Source organism: Erythranthe guttata, chromosome 2 (genome assembly GCF_056151865.1).
Source record: "Erythranthe guttata isolate IM_541 chromosome 2, IM_541, whole genome shotgun sequence".
In the NCBI taxonomy this organism is placed as follows: Eukaryota; Viridiplantae; Streptophyta; class Magnoliopsida; order Lamiales; family Phrymaceae; genus Erythranthe; species Erythranthe guttata.
In genome coordinates, this window is record NC_142534.1 from 528,001 (window position 1) to 543,235 (window position 15,235).

The 15,235-nt window shown below is 39.7% G+C and overlaps 6 protein-coding genes across 7 annotated transcripts; all 6 read right to left on the reverse strand.

The window, feature by feature from the left end:
* Positions 1–203: 203 nt before the first annotated feature.
* Positions 204–2,551, reverse strand: LOC148772025 (putative amidase At4g34880). 2 transcript variants are annotated; one of them, XM_088822059.1, is made up of 6 exons: positions 2,443–2,551; positions 1,765–2,344; positions 1,452–1,666; positions 1,104–1,343; positions 820–1,018; positions 204–738 (listed from the first exon to the last, which is right to left on the reverse strand). In XM_088822059.1, exons 2-6 carry the CDS (start codon positions 2,305–2,307, stop codon positions 382–384), a joined length of 1,554 nt encoding a protein of 517 aa, XP_088678185.1. In that variant the 5' UTR covers positions 2,308–2,344; positions 2,443–2,551; the 3' UTR covers positions 204–381. The 2 variants fall into 2 exon arrangements, with proteins under 2 accessions (XP_088678185.1, XP_088678180.1); XM_088822054.1 differs by having other exon boundaries at positions 204–1,018.
* LOC105957744 (putative amidase At4g34880) lies at positions 2,391–4,607 on the reverse strand. Its single transcript, XM_012981703.2, has 5 exons — positions 4,103–4,607; positions 3,732–3,946; positions 3,409–3,648; positions 3,129–3,327; positions 2,391–3,018 (listed from the first exon to the last, which is right to left on the reverse strand). Exons 1-5 carry the CDS (start codon positions 4,571–4,573, stop codon positions 2,653–2,655), a joined length of 1,491 nt encoding a protein of 496 aa, XP_012837157.2. The 5' UTR covers positions 4,574–4,607; the 3' UTR covers positions 2,391–2,652.
* Positions 4,608–4,673: 66 nt separating this feature from the next.
* On the reverse strand, positions 4,674–6,834 carry LOC105957743 (putative amidase At4g34880). The gene is made up of 5 exons (XM_012981702.2): positions 6,187–6,834; positions 5,815–6,029; positions 5,487–5,720; positions 5,216–5,414; positions 4,674–5,123 (listed from the first exon to the last, which is right to left on the reverse strand). The coding sequence occupies exons 1-5, from the start codon at positions 6,739–6,741 to the stop codon at positions 4,743–4,745; spliced, it is 1,584 nt and encodes a 527-aa protein (XP_012837156.2). The 5' UTR covers positions 6,742–6,834; the 3' UTR covers positions 4,674–4,742.
* Positions 6,835–6,906: 72 nt separating this feature from the next.
* On the reverse strand, positions 6,907–8,490 carry LOC105957745 (Pollen Ole e 1 allergen and extensin family protein). Its single transcript, XM_012981706.2, has 3 exons — positions 8,205–8,490; positions 7,656–8,121; positions 6,907–7,355 (listed from the first exon to the last, which is right to left on the reverse strand). Exons 1-3 carry the CDS (start codon positions 8,347–8,349, stop codon positions 7,001–7,003), a joined length of 966 nt encoding a protein of 321 aa, XP_012837160.2. The 5' UTR covers positions 8,350–8,490; the 3' UTR covers positions 6,907–7,000.
* Positions 8,491–8,955: 465 nt separating this feature from the next.
* Positions 8,956–11,535, reverse strand: LOC105957740 (eukaryotic translation initiation factor 4B3). Its single transcript, XM_012981700.2, has 2 exons — positions 10,210–11,535; positions 8,956–9,332 (listed from the first exon to the last, which is right to left on the reverse strand). The coding sequence occupies exons 1-2, from the start codon at positions 11,388–11,390 to the stop codon at positions 9,245–9,247; spliced, it is 1,269 nt and encodes a 422-aa protein (XP_012837154.1). The 5' UTR covers positions 11,391–11,535; the 3' UTR covers positions 8,956–9,244.
* Positions 11,536–11,780: 245 nt separating this feature from the next.
* Positions 11,781–14,451, reverse strand: LOC105957741 (putative magnesium transporter NIPA6). Its single transcript, XM_012981701.2, has 9 exons — positions 13,906–14,451; positions 13,597–13,653; positions 13,416–13,506; positions 13,150–13,310; positions 12,936–13,063; positions 12,716–12,853; positions 12,536–12,628; positions 12,329–12,446; positions 11,781–12,216 (listed from the first exon to the last, which is right to left on the reverse strand). Exons 1-9 carry the CDS (start codon positions 14,027–14,029, stop codon positions 12,092–12,094), a joined length of 1,035 nt encoding a protein of 344 aa, XP_012837155.2. The 5' UTR covers positions 14,030–14,451; the 3' UTR covers positions 11,781–12,091.
* Positions 14,452–15,235: the final 784 nt, after the last annotated feature.

Below are 15,235 nucleotides of genomic sequence, written 5' to 3' on the forward strand. Positions count from 1 at the left end.
ATATTTTTGCATGATGATTCTGTTACCATATTTGAGGAAGAGGGATTTTTAGATTTTTCAGATTTGTTTTTAAAATATTTATTCCTATAATCTTTGTCATAGATATCAAATTTTATTTTTGAAATCAAATATTCACATAATCTACTATAATAAGCAACAAGAAACCGTAATTTTTTTTATGTTTCTTGAACTATGAAATATTAAGTTGGATAATTTTTATTATATTAAAATTTAAATCAGGGATCCAAAATCAGAGGAATTTCTTCATGTTCTAATAAAGACTGTACAAATATTTTTTTAATGGGATTGAACATCACAGAAGAATATTGCATAACATATGTTTCATTACAAGATAACAACGTACATAGGAAGAATGTTTTTTCATGGTAAGAATGTTGGAGGCTTTCGAATCTTTGTTGCTTGCTCGAAGCCGTAAGCAATTTCAATCAATTTAGGTTCAGAACCCTTCAATCCACCGAAAGAAATCCCGACTGGAATCTTTTTACTATTGTATGCAGCAGGAACAGTGATCCCTGGAAATCCACCTATTGCAAGAACAGGGGCAATACTAGGTCCAACACTCATCAATGCATCCAACTTATTCTCAATCATCAGTTTTTCGAACCCATTTCTCGTTAAATTTTCCACGCTCGATATTGCTTTCTTCTCTAAATCTTCGATCCCGTTAGTTGCTTCAGATGCCAAAAATATTTCTTGGCCAAATTCTTTAATCATCTCCTGCAAATCCATTAAGAAAAAATGAAACTTACAAGTACATACATATAGTTTCGGGTTTTCAGGTTTCGGGTTTTTACTTACGACATCAGAGAATTCTTGGTTGAAGGCTATAACTTCAGCCAAGGACCTCACTGGAGAAGCAACTAGCTCTTTCAGGTAAGTATTCAGAGAAATCTTGAATTCTGCTAACAATGCTATTGCTTCGCCACTTAAAGTAGCGTTCAAGATTGTGTCGATATTGGCTATCTCCAAATTATCGACCAAGATTGCTCCGTTTTGTCTGAAAGTTGAAGAAAACTTGTCATGTTACATACGTACACAGTGCGATGAATGCGAAAAACTATCTTCTTGATCATAGGATGTACCTTAATGTCTGCAAATGTTGCTGAAAAGTTTGTTCAAGAAGTTTATCGGAAAAAGTAAAGAAGGGATCTCTCACTATGCCCAATCTCTTTCCCTCTAGTCCATCCACTTTCAGAAATTGGGTATAACCACCATAGGGAATGTACTGGGACCCGATTCGAGTTGCTTGAGCGTCGTTAGAGTCAAAGCCAACAATTGCATCAAGAACATGAACAGCATCTGATACTGTCCTACAGATAGGCCTGTTGTTCATCGAATGTAATACATCAACAAACCTTAGTCCTACTATTTTCAGACAAGACTTGTGTAAGAAAAATAAGAAGAGAGAGAGCGAGAGAGAAAAAGGATACCCTATGGTGTTCTGCCTTGGGCTAATCGGAATTACTCCAGCTCGACTCGTAAGACCGACAGTTGGTTTTATACCCACTACAGCATTAAAGCTACAAGGGCACAAAATCGAACCATGGGTCTCGGTTCCCAATGACACAGCCACCATATTAGATGCCACAGATATTGCCGATCCACTACTCGAACCACAAGGATTAGCCGACAAAATATAAGGATTCTGCAGAATTAATGATAGATTTGTGATTATATTTTTTAGCAAATTTTTATTTCATATTGCGCGCGCACACACACACACAAATGTTAATGAAAAACCACCTTTCCTTGGCCACCTCTAGCACTCCAACCATCGGGGGCATTTAAACCACGGAAATTAGCCCATTCGCTCAAACTAGCCTTACCAAGAACGATGGCTCCGGCTTTTCTCAGCTTCATTACAACACCTGCATCTCGAGGAACAACTGATCCAACGAGTGCAAATGATCCAGCTGTGGTGTTAAGGCTATCTTTCGTTCCTATGTTGTCTTTGAGAAGAATCGGAATTCCATGTAGTGTGGGTAACGAACTGTGTGGCTTTGTCTTCTTTTCTTGATCTGCTTTGTCTGCTAGATAAAGTGCATCAGGGTTCACTTCGATAAGCCCTTTGAGAAGCGGGTTGAGCTTTTGAATTTCGTTGAGATAGAACTCGGTGAGTTGCCTCGAGGTGAGTTGGTTTTGCTCGAAAGCCGTCTGCAAATCTTGAATTGTGGCTTCTTTTATTGAAATTGCTTCGCATGTAATCTTGATGGGTGATGAATTTGGCCATGCTAATAGGATAAAGGCAAATAGAGTGAGTAAAGATGAGGAGGATTTAGCTTGCATGGTTCTTTCTTGATTTGAACTGAATACTGCTAGAGTGCTGATTTATTACATACATGTAGAAATTGTTTATTAAAAGGTATAAGTCACATAATTAATAAATTTATTCAAAGAAAAATAAGTAGAATATTTCCATACAATTTGCCGGCTGATACTAATTCTATATTTCTGAGCAGGCCTGCTTTCTTTATGAAATTTTGTAATTGCAGCTGGCTGTTGGATAATTGAACAACTTTTACATCACTGTACTACTGCTAAAAAACAAGGATTAATCACATGTTCGGATTATCAACCGATGAATCCTTAAAAACAGCCATTTCAAGACAAAGCCCACATATTTTTACTATATTACCTCTTACTACCACCAAGAGAAGGGGGCCGTCGAATTTTTGTGGCCTTTTCAAAGGCGTAAGAGATTTCGATCAGCTTAGGCTCACTGCCCTTTAAACCCCCAAAACAGATTCCAAATGGCATCCCATCATTCTCGTAGCCAGCTGGCACTGTTATTGCTGGATACCCTCCGATAGCAAAAACGGGACAAGCCCGTGAGCCAGGTGTCACTATTGCATCTAATTCATGTTCCTTCATTAGTTTCTCAAATCCATTCAGGCAAGTATTTTCCAGCTTTTCAAGTATAGCTTTCTCGTACTCTCCTAATCCGTCTGTCTTTTCAGCTGCAATGAAGGTTTCTTGATCATACTCTGTAAGCTTCTCCTGCGAATGCATTATTTCTAAGATGGTCGATTTTCAATCCGAGAAAATCTGTTTCTTTTTCAATGACAAATCAAAATATAAAATAGAAAAGTAGATGCGTAGATACATACCAACTCTGGATTGCTCTCGTTAAAGGCAATAATATCTGCTAAAGAACGAATCGGAGAATTATCCAGTTCTTTCAAGTAAACATTTATAGATGTCTTAAACTCAGCCATCATAATAGACATTTCACCACTATCGTTCGGGTTCAGAATCTCGTCTACACGATCTATCTCCAAGTTGTCCATCACTTCTGCACCTTGCTTCCTTCATTTGCCCAAAACAACATAATTAATTACACGAACAAAAAGAAATAAAAATAGATAAAATCCACTAATAATCTAATACCTTAGCGTATCTATATGAAGTTCAAATGCTCTAAATTCAGCAGTATCGTGTATTTTATCCAGAAAGGGACGTCGGACAATACCAAGCCTCTTTCCTTGCAGACCGTTTTCTTTAAGAAACTGTTTATATCCATCTTCGGGAATATATTTAGCCCCTTCTTCCGTTGCTTCATCTCTTGGGTCGAAACCTGCTATTACATCAAGCACATAAACTGCATCCGATACAGTCCTGCATATCGGCCTGCAAAAAAAAAATCAATTCACCCATAAATAATTCCTAAAAAATGCATCATTAGCAACTCTGATTATTATTATTATTATTACCCGATTGTGTCCCAACGGGGTGTCATTGGTATAACACCAGCTCGGCTTGTGAGGCCTACCGTTGGTTTGATTCCGACGACTGAGTTATGATCCGAAGGGCAGATTATGGAGCTGTGAGTTTCGCTACCTAATGCAACAGACACCATATTTGCTGCTACTGATATTGCAGATCCACTGCTCGATCCACAAGGCGTTCCTGTCGATAAATACGGATTCTGCAATTTTTGTTCACACGTCTTCAAATTGTAGATCTCGATTTTCTTTTACAAAGTTTTCATAATTGATACTGGTTTTTTATAATTCCGTATCAGATTAAACCCTAGAAATGTGTGTTGTGTGTGTGTGTGTTTTTAGGGGTAGAAAGTACAAACCACTCCTTGGCCGGCGCGTGCGCACCAGCCATTAGGAATTCCGTCAATTGAACGGAACTTGTACCACTCGCTGAGACTGGTTTTGCCCAAAATGATGGCGCCGCCGTTCCTCAGCCGCTCCACCACCGTAGCATCTCGGACAACTTTGGATCCGAGCAGAGCGTACGAACCGGCGGTAGTGCTCATCTTGTCAAGGGTTCCGATCGTGTCCTTGAGGAGCACCGGAATACCGTGGAGCTCACCCACGGTATTACTATCTCTAATTTTCTCTCTCCTCTCATTGTCGGATTCATCTGCTAATTGCTGAGCGTCAGGGTTCACCTCTATTACCCCGCGAAGCACTGGATTCAGGCTCTCGATCTGCTGCAAGTACAAGTCAACTAGCTTTCTTGCTGTGAGCTTGCCTTCCGCAAAACCCTGTTGAATTTCTTTTATTGTAGCTTCTTCAATTGTGAAATCAAACTCATCCATTTTCAGTTTTTGCAATTTTTTTCTGTACAGGAAAGAAACCAAAAAATTCTTTTTAATTTTTTTTTTTATTGATGATATCATAGTATTCTATTCTATTCCCTTTCTTCAGCTACAATCAAAATTCAGTTTAATCCGAAATCTTGAAACTACAGGAATGAACACAAATGAATTACATACTACAGCTTAAACCAAGCGATTTGAAAGAAGGGGGCTTTCGAATCATTGTAGCTTGTTCGAACGCGTAAGCAATCTCGATCAATTGAGGTTCTGTCCCTTTCAGACCACCGAAAAACATCCCAAACGGCATCCCATCGGAGTCGTCATAGCCAGCTGGCACAGTGATCGCCGGAAAACCTCCGATCGCCGCTACAGTGGCTGCATCGGAACCTAAAGTCACCATCGCATCCAGTTCGTTATCCAGCATTAACTTCTCGAACCCTTCGCGTGAAAGCTTCTCCATAGTATCTATAGCCTGTATCTCTTCCTCTCCAACCCCATCTGTCGAATTTGCGGCGATAAGAATGTCCTGTCCTAATTCCTCACTTCTTTCCTACAATATAAACATTTCATGCAAATAAAAAACTAAAGAATAACACCAGCTAATTAATATGAAACAATGTGAGATTAGTGCAATGGACTAACCAAAACAGGATTGTTCTGGTTGAAGATTATAACGTCGGATAATGACCTCACGGGAGAAATAATTAGTTCTTTCAAATACTCGTTTAGCGACACCTTAAACTCTGCCATCAAAACCATCGCCTCGCCACATAGTAAAGGATTCAAAATGGTATCAATGTTCGCTATCTCTAAATTATCGAGAATAGTGGCCCCTTTCTCCCTTGAAATACAAAAAACCACTCAATACAAAATATGTTCGTTTCATAATCTGAGCTACACTGAAAAGAAGTACCTCAATGTTCGAAGATGGGCCTCAAAAACCGAAGTTCTTGAAGATACGGTGAAGAACGGATTCCTGACAACACCTAATCTCTTTCCCTCGAGCCCGTTTTTGTTGAGAAACTGAGCATAGCCACCCGAAGGAATATACTTGGCAGCTTCCATTGTTGCTGCAGAGTCTCTTGGATCGTATCCCACAATTGTATCCAAAACATGAGCTGCTTCGGAAACTGTTCTACAAATAGGCCTGAACTAAAATTCATATTTAGACACAGCTCATAAACATCATCGGATTAATACAATTCAAAACAATGTGACAATGAAGACACGGAAACATTTACCCGACTGTGTCCTGGCGTGGTGAAAGTGGGATAACACCGGCTCGATTAGTGAGGCCGACAGTGGGCTTGAGTGCTACAACTGAGTTATGATCACCCGGGCAGATGAGTGACCCGTCTGTCTCGGTTCCTATAGACACCATTGCCATGTTTGCTGCTACTGAGATTGCTGATCCACTACTTGAACCACATGGATCTCCACTTTTCACATATGGATTCTGGATTTTTTTAGTTTTAATTTTCTTTTAAATAAAAGTAAAAAATTGAACTACAGCAGTGATGATTATCAGTTATGTATTTGATAATGGAGTCAATAATTTAAAAATGGAAGATAAATATTTTTTTTTTGAAAAAGGGGGGGAAAATTAGACTGACCAAACCCTGGCCAGATCTGGCGCACCAACCATTGGGAATACCCGGCGACCGGAAGTGGTACCACTCGCTCATACTCGCCTTCCCCAAAATCACGGCTCCGGCATTCCTCAGCCGCTCCACCACTCCGGCGTCGCGTGGGACCGACGCGCCCAGCAGCGCGTACGATCCAGCCGTGGTATTGAGCTTGTCCTTGGTAGCAATACTGTCCTTGAGGAGCACCGGAATGCCGTGAAGAGATGAACGGCTGACATTGTCCGCCGCCTGCCGCTCGGAATCAGCCCTCTCCGCTTCGGCCACGGCGTCGGGATTGACCTCGATTACGCTGCGTAGCACAGGATTGAGGCTCTCGATGCGGTCCAGGTAGTAGTCAACGAGCTCGCGAGAAGTGAGCTTGTTGTCGCTGAATGCACGCTGTACGCCCTCGATTGTCGCTTCTTCTATCTCGAAATCGTGGCCGTTGATCTGGAAGTACGGTTCTGAGAGAAGAAGAAGAAGTAGGAGAATAACCAAGGGCTTGGGAAGGAGAGGTGGTGGGCCCCATCTTGTTGCCGCCATTGCTGCTGCTTAATTTCCAGGGTTTTTCTAGCTGATGAATTATAAAGTCAACAATTTGTCTTTCAGCTACTTGTATAGTTCCATATTTAAACGAAGTTATTAATTTATCGAATCTGCAATTAATACGACAATAACCAATTTCTTCCATACAAAAATCAACAACACTTCAAAAAGAAATTAAAATCTCTCTCCATTCATATATATTATATAGTACAACTGTATCATATAATCGAGGCTAATATAATTAAAGTTACAATAATCAATGGCAAGAAGTGAATCTGCAGGTGGCATTAGAGCCAATGCCCAAATTAGCCTTCATGAAGTTGAAAGCAGTGTGGAGAACTTGTCGGGTCGAACCGGTTAAAGCCAAGTTCATATGCTCGACGACAGAAATCGAATTAAATGGGAATTGAATGCTGTTATATGAGTTCAATAGTGAAGTTGTTCCTTCTCTTAGGAGGGTTCGGTAAGGGTCCCCTCTTCCGATCATAGCTTGGCCCAAGCTTATGTCCGTCCCGTATTTACGGGCCGCAATCAGCCCGAAAACGACCCACACTTTTGTGTCCGGGCCCACCACCTTCCAGTAGCATCTGTATTCCGGCATCATCCATTTCCTACATATAATACAAATGTGAAACTTGTAAGGCTTAAGTTGAAACTTTGTGTGCCCTCAAAATCACCGTTCTAAGGCCTTGTTTGGTTGTCAAAATGAGATTAGCCGAATTCTATATTTGGATCAAGAGGTCTATTGCACAATTCTCTAGTTATCGAGACAACTGAATTTTGTATTGACCACAAATTTTCGTTATTGGAATAAACAAACACTCTCTCTGTTCATAATAATTGTATATATAACGCCATGTATATATATATATACATCGAACCAAACGAGACCTAAAATGATGAATTCTTACTGGTGGGGGCAAGCGGAAGCTTCTAAAAATGGTAGTGGAGGCGTCGGAGGCAACCGAGACACCGGTGGCAAAAATGGCTGCTGAGGTGGTGGTGGTGGGAAAAGCGGCTGCTGAGGTGGCGGTGGTGGGAAAAATGACTGCTGAGGTGGCGGTGGAGGCAGAGTGGGGGCGGCAGATCTCGGGCAGAAGGGCATGGGCGCTGCAGGCTGAGAAAGCAAAGGATCCACAGCGTACATTGCCATATCAAACATGTTGAACAAAAGTCTTGGAGACTTTGCGGGACCAGCAGCTGCCCCACAGCCGTTCGGAACCTGCCCGTTGCTGCCCGAAACCTGAGTGTAGCAACCAATCAGATTCGGCGTACCGTCGAATCTCATACCGTAGTTACCTAACCAGTTCGTGGTTTCTTCTCTCCATGCAGTGAACTGCCCGTCGCTCCCCGGGCAGACCATCGTCACCTTCATCCCTACATACAACAAAACAACGTAAAACAAACATCTTTCCGAAATTCATTTAAACGGTAAAATATATATATATATAAATAATTACCAGATAAGGGGTAATCGAAAAGGGACACCTGTCCGTCTTTGCATTGGTCGCAGAAGACAGTTCCGCTAAGGACCGTAGCTCCACGAGCTCCATCAATGGCGGATGCCGCAACAATGAGAAAAGCTGTGAAGAAAAATGAATCCATGAGTTAAGAAAAAAAGCTGGCGAGAGAGAACATTAAGTAGTAGAGGGTTAAAAGAGAAAATGTAGGTGTGAATGAATTTATGTGAATACAGCACACTTATGAGTAAGAAAAAAAAAAGTAGTAGTAATAAAAATGTGATGGTTCTTAGTTTCTTACAACTCTCAACTGTCTCCATTTATGAGGGGCTGAATTTGTGTCTTGTGAGATGAGGGAAGAAAAAAAAAAGGTACGGAGTTGTATTTAATGCTGTGCTTGAATTATCAGATGGATCCAGCTTCTATCATTGACACTGTAATAAGCAGAATAATATTTGAAATTCTGGATGATGTGGGATGCTTTGGTACCAATAATTACATCAGAGAGCGAGAGAGAGAGAGAGAGAGAGAGAGAGAGAGGGTAATGTCAAAGTAGCATTAACACCTGGGAGGAAAAAAAATTCAAAAATCTTGGTAAGGAGTTTTCATTAATGTAACTGCACAATATCAAACCAGTATCGCAGTACAATGATGGTATTCGGTTTCGGGTTCGGTTTTGGGTTCGGTATTCACCTTCTCAAAAGCACAAAAGCAAAACCATGTATAAATGTTGATGGCATTGCTCCAAGTATGCATAAAAAACATTCAATATTGATTATCCAATAAATAATATAATTTATCTCCAAAAAATTCAACAGAAGAAAAAAGAAAACAATAAATAGTCACCACACGAAGTACAAACAAACCAGGTACGTCTAACCACAAGTCTACCAAAACTGCTCTTTATATTGTTCTTCACTGAAATGACATTTTGTAAATTAAAACCCAAAAAAAGAAAATGTAAAATCAAAATCCTATCAACTCATTTTTTTGCCACATCAATTTGCGCCACATCTAGTGTTGCTTTCGACACATTGGCATCACTTCTCAGTATTTCTCTCTTCAGCCACTTCTTCAGCGTGTCCGTTTTCAGTGTTCTCAGCAGTTCCATTTTCAGATTCACCAGCACTACGAAAACGAAACAAGTAAAAAAAATTATTTCAGTGAAAAATAACGACAAGAAATATAAAAACGGTAAAGAATGCATGGAAACAAAGAGCTTGAGAATATCAAGATTCATTCAAGTCGTAAAACCCTATTCGCATTTCCAAGCTTGAGAATATCAAGATTCAATCAAGTTGTAAAACCCTATTCGTTTTTCCAAGCTTGAGAATATCAATATTCATCCAAGCCCCCTCAGTTTTTGGTACCAGCTGAACCCTCTCTATGTTGATGCATATATTTTACGTAAAGAAAACATTCAATGGTGATAGTGCGTAAAAATCCAACACTAGATAAATGCACGAAATACAACTTACTGTTGAAATAAAATACAAAATTAGTTGCATGGCTCAAACAACAACTACTCTTGTAGGGTAAAACAATTCATCAACAAAATCAAGTTAGGCAGTAAAACACAAAATCTTGCATCTGTTACAAGCCTATAAACTAGCAAAACAATCATGCAGTGTAGTGGTAACCTAGCTATAGAACGTTCAATCTAAACGGGCATTTGATAAAGACAATGTATTATATAACACAAGATTGTGTTTGTCGAGACCAATCAAGTAGCTAACAAGTAACAACCAACAAAAAACTGCACACCATTTTAAGTATATGAAGATTCAGAAACCAAACACTCGATTCTTTAAAAGTTAAGCATTGTGACTGCACAGCCAATTGACATACAAAAACATCAACCAATTAGCATACGAAAACATCATCCACTAAAAACCCGCATGTCGAACAGTTCTCAACCACACAAACAAAACATCACCAACAATCAAAATATGTAAACAATATCCATAAATCATGTGGTGACAATAGCATAAACTAAATCACAAACCTCTGTGGACGAGAACCAACTGATTCGGGCTTTCTCCAAGCCTTCTCGGTCTTATGTTCGGGCTGAACCCTGTCTCTCCCATTCCCACTCCAGAAGCTTCTTTTCGCAGGCACAGGCACATCAACAGTTCCTATAGAAACAACCTCCTTCAACTTTGTCGACTCGAGCTTCTCCTCAATCTCCTTCCAATCTTGCCCCTTCTCTTTCAACACCTCCTCCCTAGGCCTCGCCTCACCAAAGGGGTTACTTGTCCTCGGCTTCACAACAATGGCAATCTCTTCCTTTTGCACTTCACTCACAGGGACAACAGGGGCAATCTCGACTTTTTGCACTTCGATTATTGGTAGGGTTCTTGGCTTCAAATTCAATTTCGGCCGACCACCAACAGCACCACCACCGCCATTCCCCTCTTCTCGTTTCCTTCCCCAGCTCTCCGAATCTGCCCCGTTGGAATCGAAACCCCCTCTCCTCTCCCTCAAACTGTCAAACGCACCGGCAGGTTTTCTCCCCTCTTCTTCCTTTCTCCTCCCCCAATTATCCGAATCCGCACCGCCATTACCAGATTCCAATCCAAAACCCATTCGTTTCTCGTATCGCCTAGGCTCAGCCGACGGCACAAAACTTTTGTTAGATCCCCAATTATCAACATCATCTGCTCGAGATTGCGAATCGGTGAAGAACCCATTCCTTTCTCCCCTTTCCCTCCTCTCGAATCCAGAACTATTAACAGATTTCTTCCCAACCGCCCAATTGTCGGTTTCGTCAGCCCTAGACGGGATGAATTCGCGATCTGAATCCCTATTACGGCGCGGCTGCTCGTCTCTCTCGTAGGATCTGAATCCTTTATTCCGAGAGAGCTCCTCGTCGGTGCGCTCGCGTGGACCCTTGGGGAGGACCAAATTTTCTTCATGCGTCAAACCCTTGGGCTGATACACCGATGGCTTAGGTTCGTTGTACGACAAAAAATCACCAACGGACATCTTCTGCGGCTTCTTCTTCTTATTGGTTTTTGTGGCGGCGGCGACGGAGAGTGACGGAAAATCCGCCGTTCCGGCGCCGTTGGAATGGCCTTTAGCGGGGGCGACATCCTCCTTGTGCTGCTGGAGGAGCTCCGTCTCGTTCTCCTCGGAATCAAGAGCCCATGCGCCTGGTTTTGCCCACGCGCTCACGGTTGCCGCCATGGTTGCTTCTCTCTCTCTCTCTCTTTTCTCTCTCTAAAAAGCTTTTTTTCGTGTGCGTGTTTTCTGATGGTGTAATAGTGTGTGTGGCTGTAGGTTTTGTGGAGATTTTACATAGCCAAGACTCGCTGTTTTATAAAAGACACGTAGGTTTACAAAATTTGATCCGACGGCTCACATTATTAGTTCTAATTCGAATCCAAATAGGATTCTGATTGTGTTCAAAAGCAACGTACGACCGAGATTGTTTTTTTTTATTTTTGGTTGATTTTGTAATTATATTTTATATTTATTTGCCAGTGTAATAATACAGTAATAAACAGATAGGACTGATGAGTTGGCTTGTGTGGATAGCTGGCACTAGTAGTTTTTCTAGAATAAGGAAAAAAAACATGCCCACCACAAATATTATAAATTATTTATTACAATCAAATTAAATAATTTTAATAAATATAAATACATCTAAAGAAAAAAAAAATACACATATTTGAATATTCTATTTCAATTAAAAATCCTTTACTGCACATACAAAAAAAATCAAACAATCCTAACAACAATTGGTGCTCAAACCTCAAAACAAGACAATCAAATATGATACAATTAATTAAATCAAGCCATTTACAAAGTCTATTCGTAAAATCGACAAGCAAAACCCCGTCGATGCAACCTTTGTTGCAAAAGGTCGATGAAAGAATTACCGAGAATTATGTTTCGAGAGTGGTGTCCCACGAAAGCAATGGTTTGTGGAAGTAATCTGAATTATTTAATGTAATAAAATGACCCTCTTCTAAACCTTTTGATGCATCTTCACCGTACCAAGTCATTGTTCCTGCACGGATTAAATAATCCCGGCATTTGTTAATTAACCCCTCGAACAACAAAATCCCACGTCGAAAAATTGGTTTTCTTGGTGAAATTTCAACTTTGATTATAGTATATACCTGCTGTGGATGATGGCTCCTCTTCTCTAGTCATGTGAAGTATGATTGTTCCTGTGAGGACTGTAATAAATCCGCATAGTTCGGATATAACGCTGCTCACATTCTGACCCGACCAATCCTGAAAAATAGTTTTCGATCGATTAGTGATAGTGAATGCTGGATTGGATAAACTGAGCATCTACTGTGTTATGTGATATTATATTATACCTTGAACATTATAGCGCTTGCAGTTATAGTCAGAGTTGTGAACATCACGTAATATATTGGAGAAACAATTGCTGCGTTGAAAGTGTCCAGTGCCTGAACAAACATAACTTTCTTCAGACAAGAATACGACAATCAAAAAGCAAGAGAATAACAATGTTAATCATCACCTTTTTTGTTTACCTTGTTCAGATAATTCAACTGTGTGATAACACAGATAACTGTAACGGAAACGAAAAACCATGTTTGGGCGTATCCAAATTGATTGACCCCCTCCAAAGTAAGTTTTATTGCGATCCCAATTGCCTTTATGCTCATAACCTTTACACGATTGAAATACAGCATAAGTTAAGGTAACAGCAGTGTGTCCACGTCAAACAATAACAAGGCAAACTATAATTACCGTAAGGGCGCCCATTAAGGAACAAATTCCTAGGTAAACCAATATGTTTGTCTGCCCATAGAGAGGCTCGAAATGAAGCATGAGCGCTGCTACTATGGATAATGTAGCTGCCACGTATGCTAGAAATGCTGTACAAACAAGCATTGCACAGAAATAAGCAATTATTACAAATTAATCAGAAATAACGAAAAATGGAAAAATAATCGAGACTAACCTGGTTGGGATGCTAAGTCCCAGAGTTCTTGTACGGAACTTGGAGTTTGTTCTTGAGGGGCGTGGAGAACAATTACTACAGATCCTACGATGCAAGATACACATCCTAGTACGCCCATTAATCTCAATCGTTCCTTCAGCATAAAGTGTGCCAATACAGCACTGTTTCATAATCACGACCAACGATTTAGATAAGTTCAAGTTCATCAAGAAAGCCTAACAATGTTCAATTTCCTCACATGTAAAGAGAGGTTCGGAAAAACGAACCTAACGATAATACTCAATGCACCAAGAGGGGTGACAAGAACAGCTGGAGCGTAAATATAAGCAACAAAATTTGCAATCTCTCCAACAATCACTGCACAGAAAAAGACAACTAGTGATTAAAACGAACACTAAATATCTGTCGGCAAAAATAAGGAGGCCGGAAATGAAATTCACGACTTACTGGTAATCATGCCGGCCCACCATAGAGGTTCTAATAAGTAAGTATAGCCTCCAACACCTGCGATAATAATAGCACAAAACGGTGAACAAGCAAAAACAAACAGCAATCCTCATAAACATCAAAGACGAACTAAAATTGCTTCCGATGCAATTGAGATTTGAGAGTATTCAGTTCCAATTGAAATTATATATTTACAGAGATTAATCGACTATACCTGATTAAACAAATACTGAAAAACAACTTACAACAACGTATAATTGAAAATGAAAAAATTAAATTAAAATTCGCAGGTATTGAATTGAAATATACCTGCACGTAAACCAGCAGAAGCAGCACGGCGAAGACCTTTCTTCTTCAAAATAAAGCTCGTCCCAACAAACAAACCAGACAACATTGCCAATACTAACCCTCTCGTATTATCCGAAACCCCCATTACTCTCTCTCTTCCTCTACACACCAGAGAGAACACCAGAGAGAGAGAGAGAGAGAGAGATTCTCTGTCTATATGTTCGATACGAACAGCCAATAATCGAAAACAGAAAAGACCTAATCAAATCTAATTCTATATATTAAAATACAACCTGTAAATCGGACAATTTCAAACTTCCGGCAATCAATCACAAAGCACAAGAGATTAAAAACAACAAAATAGTGAAAATCGAAAGAAATTCGCCGCCGGCGGCGGTTAACTACTTATTGCAGACGGAGAATTTCATTCGTCGCAATTCGCATACTACAAATCTGTATGATTTTGGAGATGCAAACAAAAATTGTAAACAGAAGAAATATGAGTAGTCAACGATTGAGTGCTCGTTCCAGTACAGGTATTTTTCTCGAGCTGTAAATTGTGAATTTGTTTATTTTTTATTTCTTTCGTAATTAAATGTGTTTCGTAATCATGAAATTACTTGGCTGTAATTTGTGAACAAGGCGTAACCCATTAGCTTTAGCTTAGCTGTGACGAATTTCGATTTATTAGCCCATTGGGTTATTATTATATATAAATAAATATTTGTTTATATTTAAACATGAGGAGAAATAAAATAATAATATATATTTTTTGAATATATATTCCAAGCCGCCGTGTCTGCCTCAACTCAATCAACTCTGATAGGTGAGAAAAAGGTAATATAAATTATAATTAATTCCGAAAAGAAAAAGAAGAGCCATTTGCCCACTTCCTTGGAAATTAGAATTCAAATGCAGCCAAATTTAATCGAATTCATATTCATGCTATTATTTTGGGTAAATTACGAAAAAACCCTAAACTTAGGCCAAATAACGAAAAATACCCCCACATATTCATAATTACCAAAAACCCCATGAGGTTTGTTTCCATTTTACACCTACCCCAGATATTTTCTTTTAGTTATCACTTATGAAACAGAAGACAGTTAATCAGAAGGAGATTTTGGTTATTACAGTTAAGTGGAAGCGTTTTTTTGTTATTTAGCCTATAAGTTCAGGGGGGTTTTCGTAATTTACTTTATTATTTTTGTAGTTCAGTCGTAGTTTAAATAGAACCTTCGGGAATTTTCTCAGAGACTCAAGAAGAAGATGATGACATCAACAGTGGGAGGGGTAACGTATAATAGTTATTCAAATCTTTCAATCGCAGCAAAATTACCTCGTAATCGAA

Bases quoted from the DNA above. Each gene is read 5' to 3' on its own strand.
- LOC148772025 (XM_088822054.1), bottom strand. From the start codon at position 2,307: ATGCAAGCTAAATCCTCCTCATCTTTACTCACTCTATTTGCCTTTATC. The intron at 1,667-1,764 runs GTGGTTTTTCAT...TTAATTCTGCAG, and splicing joins CTAGAGGTGGCCAAGGAAAG to AATCCTTATATTTTGTCGGC. The intron at 1,344-1,451 runs GTATCCTTTTTC...GATGAACAACAG, and splicing joins CCAAGGCAGAACACCATAGG to GCCTATCTGTAGGACAGTAT.
- LOC105957744 (XM_012981703.2), bottom strand. From the start codon at position 4,573: ATGGATGAGTTTGATTTCACAATTGAAGAAGCTACAATAAAAGAAATT. The intron at 3,649-3,731 runs GTAATAATAATA...TTTTTTTTGCAG, and splicing joins CCCCGTTGGGACACAATCGG to GCCGATATGCAGGACTGTAT. The intron at 3,019-3,128 runs GTATGTATCTAC...ATGCATTCGCAG, and splicing joins ACGAGAGCAATCCAGAGTTG to GAGAAGCTTACAGAGTATGA.
- LOC105957743 (XM_012981702.2), bottom strand. From the start codon at position 6,741: ATGGCGGCAACAAGATGGGGCCCACCACCTCTCCTTCCCAAGCCCTTG. The intron at 5,721-5,814 runs GTAAATGTTTCC...ATTTTAGTTCAG, and splicing joins CCACGCCAGGACACAGTCGG to GCCTATTTGTAGAACAGTTT. The intron at 5,415-5,486 runs GTACTTCTTTTC...TTGTATTTCAAG, and splicing joins GCCCATCTTCGAACATTGAG to GGAGAAAGGGGCCACTATTC.
- LOC105957745 (XM_012981706.2), bottom strand. From the start codon at position 8,349: ATGGATTCATTTTTCTTCACAGCTTTTCTCATTGTTGCGGCATCCGCC. The intron at 8,122-8,204 runs GTAATTATTTAT...TGTTGTATGTAG, and splicing joins TTTCGATTACCCCTTATCTG to GGATGAAGGTGACGATGGTC. The intron at 7,356-7,655 runs GTAAGAATTCAT...TATTATATGTAG, and splicing joins GCTTCCGCTTGCCCCCACCA to GAAATGGATGATGCCGGAAT.
- LOC105957740 (XM_012981700.2), bottom strand. From the start codon at position 11,390: ATGGCGGCAACCGTGAGCGCGTGGGCAAAACCAGGCGCATGGGCTCTT. The intron at 9,333-10,209 runs GTTTGTGATTTA...TCGTTTTCGTAG, and splicing joins GTTGGTTCTCGTCCACAGAG to TGCTGGTGAATCTGAAAATG.
- LOC105957741 (XM_012981701.2), bottom strand. From the start codon at position 14,029: ATGGGGGTTTCGGATAATACGAGAGGGTTAGTATTGGCAATGTTGTCT. The intron at 13,654-13,905 runs GTATATTTCAAT...TTATTATCGCAG, and splicing joins TTCTGCTGGTTTACGTGCAG to GTGTTGGAGGCTATACTTAC. The intron at 13,507-13,596 runs GTAAGTCGTGAA...TTTTCTGTGCAG, and splicing joins GTGGGCCGGCATGATTACCA to TGATTGTTGGAGAGATTGCA.